Below are 16,523 nucleotides of genomic sequence, written 5' to 3' on the forward strand. Positions count from 1 at the left end.
GGCAGAGTTAAGGGAAAGACCAGGTGGTAATAATGCATTCCCAGCAGGTCCTAGTTAGGACTCCTAGGAGACCATGCTAACGGAAGTTCAGTAGGATCCTTTAAACATCCTCAAATTTGCAAGGGAATGGATGAGAACAGATTTGGGAACCTGGACAAAGAGCTGGAGTTATAGGAAAGGGCCATTGGATGGGTACTGTAGCTTTTGGAGGAAGGATATGGCTCTACCCTGGAGCCCGGAGCCCGGGCTCAAAAGGAACAAAGGCTTTAAATTCTGAGACTTCTTTCTCCTCCCACCCTCTAATCTCTAGCTGCTGCTGCCACTGCTCAGGGACAAACCAAAAGGAAGCCAGAGAGAGAGACAGAGAGCAAGCTCATCAACACTGTGAGTAAAGGTCAGCCTTGTAGGATACAGGGCTGAATGAAAGAGCAAAGAGTGGATCCAGAAAGTCTGAAAAATATATACATCTAACATAAAAAAATTATAGTAACGCTTTATGTTGCACTGTTTCATCTTTTCTGTGCTTTTCTTTTGCTTACTCTCTTGTGCTAGTAATTGGTAAGCTAGCTAGAACAAAATGAAACAATACAATGCTGTGTGGTAAAAAGGGATCAGGTTATTTAATCTAGTTCTACAAATTCAGCTCCACAGTGGATAATCCACAAAATGGATACTTAATTCCCATTGGCTCGCCAGGGTAAGCAGTTTCAAGTTTATCACCTTTCTCTTTCCATAATGGTAGAATTTTTAAGGTGTTTAATTTTTACAGGGAAGCTGAAACATAATTGTCCATAAAGCACATCCACTGGGATATATATCTTTGTGCCTCTTCATCATGTTCTGTCAAATTGTGTTTCCTAAGGTGCTCAGTAGGTTGTCATCTACAACCAAGGAAATTCAATACAAGTACAATACGATGTAAATTTAATACAAGGTATCTCTATGTACACTGAAGAATTCTGTTTACTGTAAGAATTAAACAATGCTTTAGTGTGTCATGAAAATAACATGTATAGTGAATATAGATGCTCCAAAGATATATTTTTTTTTCCAGTACAGCATGGCAATATGAATATCAATGGCAAGTTTTCCCCCAAGGTCCAGATGATGATTGAATGTGGCAGTTATCTCCCTGTGTGAATACTTGATCCTTCAATTAAAAAGGAAAAGAGAGAACAGCTTTCACATTGTGGAATAATGCCTTATTACTGTTAGGCTTTCCTAAAAATGGAATCAACGGAACCTAAAAAAGATTGTGCTTGGGCAATTCTACCTGACAAACTGATTGGAGGTGTTTCATAAAAGTTACACAAGGTTTGCTCAAAACTGTCAAAGCAGTTTTCCTAAGTGATTCACTGAATTCTATAATCCATTTCTCCTATTAAAACTGAGCATTTCCAGGAAAGAAAATAGAATTGCCTTTTGGGTATTTAAAAATAAAGTTAGTTCAAAATAAAAAGTTTGAAAAATAGTTATTCCTTCAAAACCACAGAAAAATCAGAACAGAAATCATAAGAATTTTGAATATTGTCAGTGAGAATGATGCATCAAACAAGTCAAAGCATCTAAAAAAATTTTTTTTCACGTGCCTAGATGAAATACTGAATTATGAGCTTTTCTACAAAATGTAGAGGCAGAAGAGAACAGTGAATAAAATCATGAATTTTTTTGTCATTGACACCTTGCTTTGTATTAAATTCCTACTTAACGAGCTGTCTTGAGCAATTAATGCTTATAAATCTGAGTTTCCCCAGCTGAATGTTAGAGAAGCCATACCCATTTTTTTAAAAGATTTTATTTATTTATTTCACAGACAGAGAGATCACAAGTAGACAGAAAGGCAGGCAGAGAGAGAGGGAGAAGCAGACTCGCCACTGAACAGAGAGCCCGATGCGGGGCTTGATCTCAGGACCCTAAGATCATGACCTGAACTGAAGGCAGAGGCTTAACCCACTAAGCCACCCAGGTGCCCCAGCCATACCCATTTCATGGCTGGTTGTGAGGACTGAAGTGCTTGCTACCTAGCTCTAAGCTGTAGCTATTCCTACTACTATTACCATCAGCGTTGGTAGGAAATCAAATACTTTTATCTTCCTATGGGTGAATTGCTTAGTATTTACACACACAACTTCGACATGCACTATAAAAGTCTATTTCTTTCTCATCATTTCTTAATGTGAAGGATGACATATAAAGTATATAAAAGTTCTGTAGTTATTTCTTTACCACGCATTTCTGAAAACATATATATATATGCTTAAAAACTAAACTTCATGGGGTCACCAAGGGGGCTCAGTCGGTTAAGTCCAACTCTTGGTTTTGGCTCAGGCTGTGATCTCAGGGTCATGATATTTCAAGTCCCATGTCTAACTTGACACTCAGTATTAAATTCCTCTTCTTTCTCCCCTCCTCCAATGCTTGCTCTCTCTCATTCTGTCTTAAAGAAAGAAATAGATAAAATATTTTAAAAACCTGAGCTAAATGTTCTTCAATAATGTTCCATTGTCTTCACGGTATTATGTATAAGTATGCCAAAATAATCAACTTCTTAAATTCTTTCTGTTCTTATTGACCCAATTGCCACTATCTTGGTACATATTCACATCCAAATTCTCAAAAAGCCAGTCCAGTACAAAAGGCTGAATTAGGAAAATATTTTCATAGGTTCCTTGAGTACTCTTTCTTTTCTCAAGAAGTACCTGGGACCCTGTCCCATGGGTGCCCAGCTCCCCTTCTCCTGTGCATATCTTGACATTACCTCATCTCGATAGCAAGAACAGTCTACCCTTTCGCACAGAGGCACGCAATGCAGATCCGGTTTCACGTGCTGTCTCTCTTTAGAATCTTGACAAATCACTCAGCTGAGAAAATCTTAGGCCAAACAACTAGGTCTTTGAGCCTTCAGCAGGACAAGAGGGAGAGGCCTTTCTGCTGTCTTTGAAATCATTCTTCTACATTATGTAATTATAAAACGTGCCGTAAATGTGTGTTTGTGTGTATTGTATGACTGCATAGGAATATACTTCTCACATCCATACAATTACTATGTTATTATTGTCCCTGTCCTCAGCAAACATTAATTCCTTCAACAGCAATTTAATACTCCTCTACCCATGACTGGAACCCCTGCCAATTGCTGGCTCTAGAACCATGAACAAGGTGACGGAGGACAAGACGCATGCCTCCCCTTATGTGGGTCACAATCTAACAGGGAAACTGTTCTAGCAAATTTGCTCAAGTAAAGATAGTAGATAGTTACAAGCAATTGTAAATATTAATAAAGGATAAGAATTTCACATTCTATATTACTACTTACTATTTAAAAAAACATATTCTGATTACTTTCAAATGTTACTACATGTTATGCTAGGTAATGAGAAATCAGTGTGGTCTAGTCAGATATTGATGCTGATTTTTCAGCAAGGGAAACTTCAAGTGTGAGGAAAAAGCATATTTACAGATTCTAAGGTCTAGGCTTCTGAAAGGGAATATGGCTCAGGAGAATTTGGAAGCTCTCGAAAACATAATTCTAATTACGCAATTGTAATCTTCACAACACAGGTCACAAATTTAATAGACAGGAATCCTTCGTGCCCCTTCTCACTGATGGCTGATGGTATGACAAAGGCAGGGTCCAGGTGCTGTACAACAAAGGGTTCTTATCTTCCTAAAAGTCACTCTTATTCAGGTTTTAAAACCCTGCCTGAAATTGCATCCTGCAGAGAACGCCTTTGCCAGAGGGAACATGGATGCCCTGATTAGAGAAACAGAGCTGGAGGGTCACATCCCCATTTTTGAAGGTAAGTGAAACAAGGGGCTAGAATTCAGTAGGACATCTTTGAAGGAGAGCAGAGCCTTAGGTGTGAATCAAGTGATAAAGACCAGGTACTTAAAGACTACTTGGTAAAAGAAGACAATAGCATGTAGCATTATTTATAACAGTAAAATAATGGAAGCATAAATATCCACTGATAAAACATGGGTCACATAAGCTGTGGTTTTATTCAGTGAGATTCCACTGCCTTTTAAAACATTGAAGCTGGGCTTTCTCTGCTTAACTGCCCTGGAAACATGTCTCCACCATGTTGTTAAGTGAGAAAAACACGTTGCACAGGACAGATAGAATGATCTTAATTTGGTTTAACAAATGTATATTTTATGTATATATCTTTATGTGATTATTAATTGAAACTTTTGTTTATTTTAAACTAACAGCCTTTAACCTTTCTTCTTCTGATTTAAAAGTTTGCTGCATGTTATTGTGTCCTCTCTACCTCATATTTTTAAAAAATGTGATAAAAAATGCATAACCTAAATTTACCATCTTAACTATTTTTCTATGTATAATATAGATTGTTGACTAAATGCACATTGTTGTATAACAGATCTCTAGAACCCTTTCATGTTGCAAAACTGAAACTAGATTCATTGAACTGCAACTCTCCCTTCCCCCTCCCAACTCCCTGCCCAATTCTACTTTCTGTTTTTATGTGTTTGATAACTTTAGATATCACATATATGTGGAATCATGCAGTGTTTGTCTTTTTGTAACTGGTTTCTCTAAGTTAGCATAATGTCCTGGAGGTTTATCCCTGTTGTAGCATGTGATGATTTCTTTTTTTAAGGTCAGGATAATATTCTATTGTATATACATATACACACCACATTTTGCTTATCCATTCATCTATCTGTGGACATTTGGGTCTCTTCCATCTCTTGGCTAATGTGAATGATGCTACCGTGACTGTGGGTGTGCAAGCACCTCTTCAAGATCCTGCTTTCAATTCTTTCGGATAAATACCCAAAAGTGGGATTGTTGGATCACACAGTAATGCTATTTTTAATTTTTTGAGGCATTTTCCATACTGTTTCCCATAATGGGTGCCCCATTTTACATTCCTACCAACAGTGCCCAAGGGTTCTAATTTCTCGACATCCTTGCTAACATTTGTTATTTTCTGTGCATTTATTGTTTCTTTTGGTAGTGCTAATCAGCAAAGTTTTAATTGAGTATCTATTATGTGGGTCAGGCACTATTCTTAGAACTGCTGGTACAGCACAGAACGAAAGATTCCAGAACAGGAAGAATTCTCAGAGCACAGGAAGCATGTCCTAAAGCAAAGAGCAAGCTTCCCAGCACAAGATGTGAAGTGAGAGCAGGTTGGGAAACAAAGAAGAAAATGGCATTCAGAAGGGCAAGAGGCCATTCTCTTAGTCACTGGTTCAGGATTATTACAAGACTCTGATGAGTAGAAAGTAACTGTTTAAATCAGAGTCATTTACAAAAAGCAGAGAGCCTGTTTCCTAAGCTATGCTGGCTAAAGATGACCACTTGCTTGTTAGGCAAGAACTAGACATTTATATCCCAGCATGTGCAAAACCAGGCAAGAAGCATCTGTTACATGACAAGACAGTCTAAATGTTTATGTGTCTCTGGACCTGCCACATCTAATGGAGACCCAGAGGGAGGACACTCCCACAGCCCATAGGGCTCCCTGGGGAGCTGCTTCTCCATACATTTGGCACCTTATTCACATCCTGACCTTGTGATTCCCTTGTGTTCCCCTGTGGAACTCTAATGTCTTTAAGGTCAGAGATTGGCAAATTCATCCTGGTGTCATCAGAATGATGGCTCCTAGTAGGTCATCAAAAAATACACTTTGAATGAATAAATTCAGATTCTTGCAGGGTCTGAGGAAGTTCTTGAAGTTATCTGGGTGAAAAATATCAGGGACCTTCCTTAGAGAAGTGCAGTTGAACGTTGCGTGGTAAGGCAAATCAGGAGTGAGCCAGGGTTGAAGTCAAGATTGCCGCCCAGGCTTTTGGCTGGCGTGACTGGGTTGTGCTACTAGTGAGAGGAGTAACACAGGAGAAAGGGCAGATAGAGGGGCAGAGAACATGCGGAAAAATCAACTTGACTATGTTGAATATAAAGGGTAATAACAATCCAGGTGGAGGTCTCCAGATCTTGGGGTCCTGGGATTAAGCCCTGTGTTGGGCTCCCTGCTCAGTGGACAGTCTGCTTCTCCCTCTCCCTCTGCTCTTCTCCGGCTTGAGCTCTCATTTCTCTCTCAAACAAACAAACAAACAAACAAACAAATAAATAAATAAAATCTTTTTTTTTTTTTTTTTAAAGAGACCCACGTTTAGTTCTGACGAATGACTTAGATTTCCACAGTGAAGATGGAAAGAAAATAGGGGTTGTCAATGCCAATTTTACAATCAAGAGAACCAGGGCTCATGGAATTTAGTCCACCTCCCCAAGTAACACACTACTACACAGCAGAGGTAATATTTGTCTCTAGGCCTATTTGACTCCACACACACATCTTATAACACTACAGTAAGCCTTAAGTATTCTGGAAAAGAACATGTGTTAGGTGTGTTACAGTAAGTCATAAGTATTCTAGAAAGGAACGTGTTACAACCCTACAGTAAGCCATAAGTATTCTAGAAAGGAACGTGACTCTATAAATGCAGGTTGAGTCATACATTGGGAGTGACCTGAATACTAGGCTAAAGAATTTGGATTTTATCTGTTAGGTTTTTAGGGTGAAGTATGAGGCTTTAAAAACAAATAGAGGAACAAGTTGTTTTCCAACAATCAGATTTTCCCTCTTCAGACAAGACAATAAAAATCAAACACTGGAAAATTTGGGGCAAGTGAAGAGAGAAGCAGGTGGCATGATAGTTGCTGTTTTCTTTTTAAATGAACACTATTACTTTTTAAATGTCTAACACTGCCCTACAATAAAAATTTTGAAAATTCTGATGTGACTAAACACAAGACTTTAGAATACAATTAAGGTGTTTAAAGAAATCTGCAAAACTTCAAATTTTTTTTGGTTCAATGACTATATTTTAAAATTGCTTGTAAATGCACAAAACATAGTATACAAATATTCTTCTGAATATAGAAAGTATTTCTCTAGGTCCACCTAGGATTCTGAGTACAGTTGTGGTTTCAGGTGCCATGACCAACTGGTATGAAGGAAAATGTTCTATGATGCAAATCACGTAATGGCATTTAATACCTATCCAACTGGAATAAATCACTAACATTTGCATTGCCATCTATGGGCTAGATACATTTGTGGAGCATGAAGTATGACAAGATTTTTCTACTCTTTCATGTAAGTATCAAATAGAGATCCATTTATTTTTTTAGTAGGAAATCTGTAACAGTACAGGAATCGCTTCTATAGCAGAGATAATCACTCACTGTAATTATTTGAGCTCTCTCCATTACCTCAAATACATCTAATGCATTTGCCAAAAGTTTAATTAAAATGAGATAACCGAAATAATTAATATCATAGTAAACATAAGACAAACTAATAAAATTACAATTTTTTTCTTCCATTCTTTTTGGCTATGCTAAAGGAGGCCATCTCAATTTTCAGTAACAAGCTACTTAAAACAATTTCTAGGAGATTAAAAATCTTGATGTTTGTCTTAAAGGGAACAAAATTTGATGGTACATAAGTGTCCACCAGTGTGGAACAAGGACAGTATGTTGTGTGAAACTTAAAGATTTTCTAATAAATGAATAAAGTAATTTCTACCTCCAAGTTTTTACAAATTCTTTATAATAAGATTTTATTTAAGCGAACTATAACTGGCTAACTTAATTCTCTAAACTATGCAAAGATGTGTGTATCATTTAGAAATATATGCAATCAACTTGAAGTTAAACAAGTAGAAATACACATATATTTAATATATGCACTGTTTAAAAACTGCATGCTGGCAAATTTACATATACAGTATTAAAATACAGAGTTTCCAGTGGTCTCTTCTAAGATAAACTTACTCAATCAAAAGCATTTTGAAATACAAGATGTGCATGGACTTTCCATCTCTCTGCCTCTCCGAGAATGAATTAAGAACTGTCAAAAATAGAAACTCCCTGAAAATATAATGTTACTGTCACAATAGCACCTTGGGAATCCTCATCTGTTCTCTCCACCTCTCCTGGACCGTATTAAACAATAAGATGCAGTACACAAGAACTATCAAAAGGGAGCACTTTTGAGCCACCAAAATTGTGTGTTAGCCTAAAAACCACAACCTCCTAACTACAGACAATGATACTATCTCAGGTATTTTATGTGCTAAAATGATCATTAAAAATTAAGCACCACATATAAGCTGCCATTTAGAATATTAATTTACCTTTGCTAATCATCTTTTTAACTTGAGGCTAAAAGAGTTCACTTACCATTTGGATATTCAGGCTCCGTCCAGGAGATGTGAAAGGAGTGGGGTGAGTAGGAGTGCGCTTTGGGGGCCGGCACTCCTTCGGGTATCTGTTCCTCAGTTAGGGCCTCACTGGCCTCGCTCACGGTGCACCCACCCCCTGTGCAAGCCTGGGGAGAAACGCCAAAACCACATTTCACTCTGGGTCCCAAAAGTTTTAGTGAGCCTTGGAAACAGATGATTCCTAACAAGAGTTCCAGATTCTTTGAAATACAGTTTTGTTGATTCACATCCCCCCACCCCCGGCCCTGCCACCCCACCAAATAAATCTGTGCAATGCTGAGGCCTGACATTTAATTAGTTCGCTTTTTAGGACATAAGACAGCCATCTCCAATAATTAGAAAATAACCCAAAACGTATGCATGTATAAATTATAAGTGCATCCTATGTTAGAGCCTAGAGAGAGAGCATCTATTGCCTGGGTGAATCCCCTTGATGAAATCAGCCTCGCACAAAGTTTCCTAGAAGGAATTAAGTGCGTGCATGCACAGACACACACACACACGTGTGTGCACAACGGGAGGGAAGTACTAGAGACTGAAACTACTTCAGGATAAAAACAAGTGATTTGGAGTAAATGAAAAGATCTACAGCAAATATAATCACTTTCATTGCGACAGTGGTAACCAATATGCTTAAAGTACTGCATAATTTGAAATTGAATAAAATAGTATTTCTCATGTATCAGCAACAAAGCAGTTGTTGAGTGACTGTTTAATGGCTTAAAGGGTCAAATCATTTACTTACGTGCCAGAGGAAATGGGCTCATTACAGGGCCAACTTAAAGTGATCACAGAATCTTCCCATTCCCTAATAAGGTATTACTAATGCCATAAATGAAAATATGGATGTTAAAGATACCTGGGGGGGAGGGGGTCTCCCTGGGAGCGCTCATTTGGTTAAGCATCTGATTCTTCATTTCAGCTAAAGTCATGATCTCAGGGTCTTGGCATCGAGCTCCGAGCTCTAGACCGAGCTCTGGACTCAACATGGAGTCTGCTTGTCCCTCTCCCTCTGCCCTGTCTCTCCCCCCTCCCCTGCTCTCAAATACATAAAATCTGAAAAAAAAAATCTTAAAAAATACCTGGAAACTTCTGTGTGCACTCTCATAATTAAATACAAATAATTCCAAAATAAATGTTTTAAGTGTATTAGGAAAATATCTTTGCTACCTAACTTATTGGATAAACATTTCTCCAGGAAGCAGAGACAGACAAACAGGGTTTTTCCAGACCATATTTGCTAGCAAATATTAGCAATCATATCTTTATACAACACAGATATTTGAAAACTACACTTAACCTTTGTTCAATATCTCCTTAGGTTCCAGTTGTAATGCGCTCAAATTTAAAAATATTTCAAAAAGCACTAAAATTTACTGAAAACAGATTAAGAAAATGAAGCAAAATCCTAGGACAATGTAAAAAGCAGATAGGCATTCAGTCCATTTTCAGGGAAGGTAGATATTGCTAGCATAAAAAGTTAAAACACTTTTTTATTTCTTTGGGCCTGTCTCCTGCTTTTCAGCTTGATATTAAGGGAATAACCTTTTGATAATTAACACAGTTGAAATTCTTTTCCCTATAAATAAAAGAGAGTTGACTTATTTTTAAAGGTATTTTTCTTAACGTTGCAGTATACCATTTAACAAGTTGTTGCAAATTCTTTATTCTAAGTATTCAAAGTATAAATATTAAATGGTCAGTTGACATGGAGTTCAATCTCATGTTCCCTTGTAACAATACAGCGGTAGCCTATACAGGATAATTTCTCATCAGCGTAAGCAAATTTCTGGTGGGTTAAACTGTGGCTTGGGCATGAAATTGCATTAAGATTGGGACCTAATTAACCTCTGTGGATTCCCTCTAATTCTCAGCTGCAGCATGTGCATATATATGGAAGAGATAAACTATCCCCTTCCTGAGAACAGAATCTCTGCAAATAAAGAGGAATCAATTGAACTTGTGACCAAACCATGACTCAAAGCTCTAGGACATGTCATTGTTGCCCAAGAAATAACTACTGGAACATTAAAATAGAAAAATTAAAAAAAAAAAAGACATTTCAAACATACTAAAAGTCTGCTAGAAAACATGGCAGGAAAAGAGCCCAAGTGGGACAGCTGAATTATCAAAGGGAAATGATAGAAAGAGCATTCTTTTCAGTCCTCAGAGAGACAGAAATATATCCACTTTCAGTTCCTAGATTTTTTTTTTTTCCTTAGGAGGGGAAAAATGTTGGAGCATCTTACTGTTAAATCCACAACACACTGAGATTTAATTCAGATAGTCTACTTGTCACTATTATTTTTCTTATTTATGTCCTAAGACTTGTCCCTAGCTAACTCTTCCCAAAGAAATATTATAAGACATGTAATTGTATATATTTGAAAATAAAATGTGAATTGAAATTTACTTTGTTTTGAGAATTTTGGGATGCCATTTGGGATAAATAAAGACATCCTCTGGTTTGGAAGGATTGATCTTTGGGTTGTGGGCTATGTCATCTAAACTCATAATTTGACAAAGGGGCCTTCTAAGAATCCAAGGAGTTTACAAGAGAATTTTTCTTGCAAATAAAACAGAATTTATAAAGAGGCTGCTGAAATAAGAGAATTACCTGCAAAATATTTTATTTTGTTTTTGTTTTTTCCACATTCTTTTTGCATGAATTTAGAGGTGCTAAGTGAGCAGTTCCTTAAATAAGGGGAAAAATGTTCTTAAAGTTGCTTCCGATTGGTCGAGTCTAACTGGTATTATCTAAATGAAATCAGACCGATCGGTATCTTGTTTGACCCACCAGCACTGGAGACCACTGCATGCAATACAACTGAATGCTGATTAAAATTCTGATTTAGGAAAACTAAACAAAATAGTGGGATTGATTAAAGATGCCTTTATGAAATGGAAAGCTCTTTGAAAGCCTCTGAGCCTTAACAATAAGGCATTTCAACCCATCTCCTATAGCTTTCCCCAGTTATAGCCATTTTTGTTAAGTGACAAAGTCATACTACCACCCTGAAATGTCCACTAACTTCTGATCAAATAGGGGATTGGATTTTGGTATAAAGAAATGAGTAATCAATCAATATGTATCAATTATTTTGAAATGATGACTATTAGGTACATCCAAAGCTACCATCCTCTTTTCAATAGTTTGTTTTCAGAGTAGGCTCTGAGGATATTAAGAATGCAGCAAACCCTAAAGCATGAAGAAAAGGAACAAGGCCATGGTATCTATAACTGATCTTTTGAAAAATTAAGCTCATCAGTTCTAAGAATCTTTCCAGGAAATAAATTTATTTATTTATTTATTTATTTATTTGACAGATGGAGATCACAAGTACGCAGAGAGGCAGGCAGAAAGAGGGGGGTGGTTGGGGAAGCAGCCTCCCTGTTGAGCTGAGAGCCCTGTGCGGGACTTGATCCCAGGACTCTGAGATCATGACCTGAGCAGAAGGCAGAGGCTTAACCCCTGAACTACCCAGCACCCCCAGGAAAGATATTTAACACTTAACATTCATCAGGAGGCAAATGTCTAGCTATAATATGAAAATTATCAAGCCGTACATATCTTGCTATAGTCTGTATTACTAGCTTCTTTATTTAATTGCTGACTCATTATCTTTATTCAGAGCTACCATACTCCACAATACCATTTGTGGAGTGTAGGGACACATTTTGCTGTTTCTTTCAGTAGAAAAAGCATATGCTTGGATCCACACAGTCCCCGACTCGGACATCCTACAGCAAATCATTTAGTTCATATCAAAAGTCTCAGATTTTTTATGAAATACATATACTTAGTGTTCATTTACTCATTCATCCATTCATTCAAGAATTGTTTGCTGAGTTTCTAGTTCCTACCAGGCACTGCGCTTGACTCAGCAGATAGAATTTTGAAAGAGACTGTCTCTACCTTTCAGGAGTGTATAACCAAGTCAACAGGAAAAATTAAATGAAGCTACTCAAAGTAACATACTGTCTCTGAGTCTAGAGTAAATCACAGTGGCTTGAATCGTCATGTATTTTCTTCTATTCTTAAGGGCTTGGCCATCTGTATGTTTTATTTTCCAGAACTTTCAATTTGCTAAGACTATCTATAAAGGCAACTGCACTTGGCTGAGAACCTAATCTCCATCTACTAATCTAATGACCTTGAAAGCTAGTTATTATGTCGAGACTGTGAAATATATAATAATCCTTCAATTAACCAAGATGAAGCTAAAATGTTCTGGTTCACTTAATTTACTTGTTATAGAATTAGGTAAAAAAAAAAAAAACTTTTTAGTTGACTACTTCCTGAAATATATTAGTGTATTTCCTCTACTACTAAATACAGCGAAATCAAAAATAATGTGAGCAAATTTACTTCCCTAACAAGAGTTAGGGCAAAGACTTCCACATCTTTATGACGTCCTGCATCAACATTACTCTGGGGCTGACAGATCTCATTTGACTCCATAGAATATTGCTTGAGATCACAAAATGATTTAGTGTCATATAATTTTAGGGCTCAAAGAGACATTAAAAATCATCTAGTTCAAAGCCCTGATTTTAGGCTTAAAGAACATAAAAATCAGTGCAATTAAGTGCATTTGCCTTTGGTTACACAGTTGATAGCAAAATGTGAATTGAAACGCGAGAGAGCAGCCTCCCAATAGCGGTATTTATTTTTCAAGATACCGCAGATGTGTAAAACATAGGAGGTTGGGATGGATTTACACTGATTGCACAGCATATCCTAAAAATTGCCTGGGGAGCAGAACTTTGTTTCATGACATTTGCCTCCTGATAAAAACCAAGAGTACAAAATTTCTGTTTAATTTTGGTTGCTTCTAAAGAATAGAGTGTTTTCTGGATTTTGATATTACCACTGTTTTGAAAATAGTGTGGATTTCTGTATTAGTTTTTGAAAATCAAAGTAATACCCTTCTTACATCTTGAGTAATAAAACTAAGTAATCAAAGATGCTGTTTCAAAAGCCCATCTGGTGCTGAACACCCAGGCACACAGAGTCAGTTCTGAAGAGGATTTTTAACATTGTCTGATTGCCCTTGTTTTGGGATGTCAGGTCAGACCGTTAGCAATAGTTGAATGTAGTTTATTTTCTCGTGGTATAATATTTAGAGCATTCAAGAGCATGTTAAGTAAAATGAATGCATACACAGTGTCTACATAAATGTAAATTTATTCATAATCAAGAGCAGAATATTTTCTATGGCATTTATCAAAGCAAATATCCTTATATAGGTATTGCTATAAAATGAAGAGTGTGTTTAAAACAAATAGGGACAATCTCATGTTTATATTCAGTTATTTTCAGATGTGCTATTACACTTAAAAAAGATTATATTTCATCAAAAAACAAAAGGAACCACTGAGTATAAATTCCACAGTAATATCAAGGTCTTTTAAAAGACCTTTGTATAAAAGTGCTATTTTGCATTAAAAAATTCTATTGTCTGTCTAAAGACCTCTAAAGTATGTTGATTCTAGGGTTTTATTAAGTGACTGTTCTTTTGAGATAGAAGTGTAATGTAAACCAGACTATAATAACAATCTAGAATATTTGGGGGTCATTTAAACCTTCATTTTAAAATACATGACTTAAATTTTCATACCGAACATTGTTTTCCAAATGAATATAAGCTCCCCAGGGAAATAACCTTATTAATTCAAGCATTTTAGAAAAAGCCCTTACCAATTATGACATTCTAGAAATAACAAAGAAGAAATAATTTCTGATAATCCCAAATTAGATATGGGGAAAAAATCGACTGACTCGGACTGTTATGCCATCATTTTGTGTAATACAAAATAAATATGTAGGTATTCGATTACATTCCCATTTACAGTGTGAGGTTAGTTTTCAGTCTCAATAGCAATACATGGGTTTGCGTTTTAGGATTTTTTTTGGTTTTGTTTTTGTTTTTAAGTGAACAAGTGAGAGAAGATGGGACAAAGGAAAGAGAGAAGCAGAAGAGAAGGGAAGAGAAAGTGACAGAAGTAAAGTGAACTTACTCCCAGCTTGATGAGATATTTATTACCAGGGGACAAGTATTCTAGCTGGTGATCCTGAAAAAGTTCAGTGCTGTTATAGATGACATCCCAAACTGCAAAATCATGCGTGTGATTCAAAATATATAATATATAGCGCTCCAGAATCCCATGTACATTTCTTGGTTGTTTCCACCTGGGAATGGAAAAATATAGCATGACTATCCATCATTCCTTCAAGTCAAATCTGAAATGTGCACGATTTTTATTTTTATTTTTATTTTTTTTGGTGCAAGATTTTTAAAGGACGCATATGGACTTGGATTTATGCCACTCAAAACACACACACACACACACACACACACACACACACATTGAACGTTTAAAAAACGTTTAAAAAAACGTTTAAAAAAAAAACAAACCAAGAACGTTTATAAAAAAAAAACAAACCAAGTAATTACACATCTCTTCTGAATGATCTGAAGAAAATATGACATAGTGCCTGCTTTCGTTACTTATAATTTTAATTAGCTAATAGTCTAAAAAATGTGTGAGTATTTAGTTTTGAACTTAAGCCATAGAACAAGCATTGAGAGAAGTAGGACATTTGAGAATTTATGAGAAACGAGAGAGAGAGACAGAGAAATAACATAATTGTCCTGTAAAAACGCAGCCATCTAATGTCGAATTAACATGCCACCCCAGAATACAGAGAAGCCAAGGACTGCAGTGCTGAAGTTGTCAAATCAAACGTCATGGATAAGGTGAGACACTACCTAGACATGGAAGACTGTCTACTTGATGGATGGGATACGGTAGGCAGAAGGAAAAGTAGAGATGTTCCACATATGGCTTACATTGTGTCAGCGAACATGAGCTGGACAGTTCATAAAATAGACAGAAATTGGTAAGCTGAGAGATACTTAGAGTAGTGGGAGATCTTTTCTGTAAGTAATGCGGGCTCAGCTTAGGGCAGCCTGAAAGCCAGGAGGACAGCTCAGACCCAGAACAATGGGGGTAGGAATCATAGTGTTTCCTAGTTTGAAGGAATATCCTAATTTACTCAGCCCAAACTCTTCTCTTCCAGGTGGGACAACTGAGACCGACAGAGATGAATGCAAATGAGTATTAATTGTTGCAGGAGAGGCTTTTAAGTTCAGATTCGGTATGATGGTACACCTTGCACCTCGGAGATTGGGAAATGGGTCAGAATCACTTCATATAAAAAATAACCTGAACATGCCTCTATGTGAAAATTCCCTTCTGACTTCATCCAGAGGGAAGCAAGAAGGTCCTAGCTTATACTCAAAAAGGAAATATATATTTGGACTCTAATTCCAGCTCATCATGGATGACACTCTCCTACAGAAAGCCCTAGGCAGTCCTGTAAGTGGTCAGTTCCCCTTTATTGAAGTTTGCACAGACTCTGTGTACGTACATAGCTCAGCCTGATTGCATAGAGACAAAATGGAAATTAAGTTGGCAAGTGATAATCAAAGGTTCCCAGAACCACTGAACTAATCACTTCTATGCATTTCATCACAATACAATTAATTTTATGTCACAAACCCTTCCCTTGATTGAGCTCACTGGAATTCTTGCATAAACCAGTGTGTGACAGAGACAACATTTCTACTTACTGCACATGTATGGTTCTGGAATCCAGGACGGTCAGGAGTGGGGAATCCACGTGCTCTGGTGGCCGCTGTGCCGTGTACAGTACGACCAGGGAACTGTTTGTACATCCCACACATGTGCAGGCGCTGAGGACAAACCGATGGGGTGTAAATACTGGTAAATCTAGAGGTTGGAGGGAAAAAAAAAAAAGAATTTATTTACCATCATATTTTTTATTCAGGTGGTCCCACTCCTCCTCTACATCCTCACTTCTTAGAACTGCTAAAGTAAAGCTTAAAACAAGAATCAATAGCCTTAACAATCAATAGCAATAAGATATAGGCTGTTTTATCCGTTAACTATGCTACGGTTATTTTTAAATAGATAGGTGTCGGTCAAACTTTTGCTTTAACTTTTTCATTTTAACAATTTGACAGTCCTCTTGAATGCCTGTGACCAGGTAAATCACTTTCTGAGTTTAGAGCTACTTCAACCGCTCGGTTAAAAAATAAACATGGACTCTGAGAAACAAGCTGAGGGTTTCAAAGGGGAGGGGGTGGGGGGTTGGGGGAGCCTGGTGGTGGGTATAGTGGAGGGGGTGGGGGGTTGGGGGAGCCTGGTGGTGGGTATAGTGGAGGGGGTAGGGG

At 37.2% G+C, this 16,523-nt stretch overlaps 1 protein-coding gene across 1 annotated transcript in view; it reads right to left on the reverse strand.

Moving 5' to 3' along the window:
• LOC111151119 (usherin) overlaps positions 1 to 16,523 on the reverse strand; it is a 680,307-nt gene that overhangs the window by 322,971 nt on the left and 340,813 nt on the right. The window contains exons 32-34 of the mRNA XM_022508904.1: positions 15,900 to 16,059; positions 14,284 to 14,455; positions 8,222 to 8,369 (exon numbers count right to left, since the gene is read on the reverse strand). Of these exons, the coding sequence (XP_022364612.1) occupies positions 8,222 to 8,369; positions 14,284 to 14,455; positions 15,900 to 16,059 (480 nt within the window). The remainder of the gene's footprint in view (positions 1 to 8,221; positions 8,370 to 14,283; positions 14,456 to 15,899; positions 16,060 to 16,523) is intronic.

Source organism: Enhydra lutris, unplaced genomic scaffold (genome assembly GCF_002288905.1).
Source record: "Enhydra lutris kenyoni isolate GAN:26980312 unplaced genomic scaffold, ASM228890v2 scaffoldscaffold25, whole genome shotgun sequence".
NCBI lineage: Eukaryota > Metazoa > Chordata > Mammalia > Carnivora > Mustelidae > Enhydra > Enhydra lutris.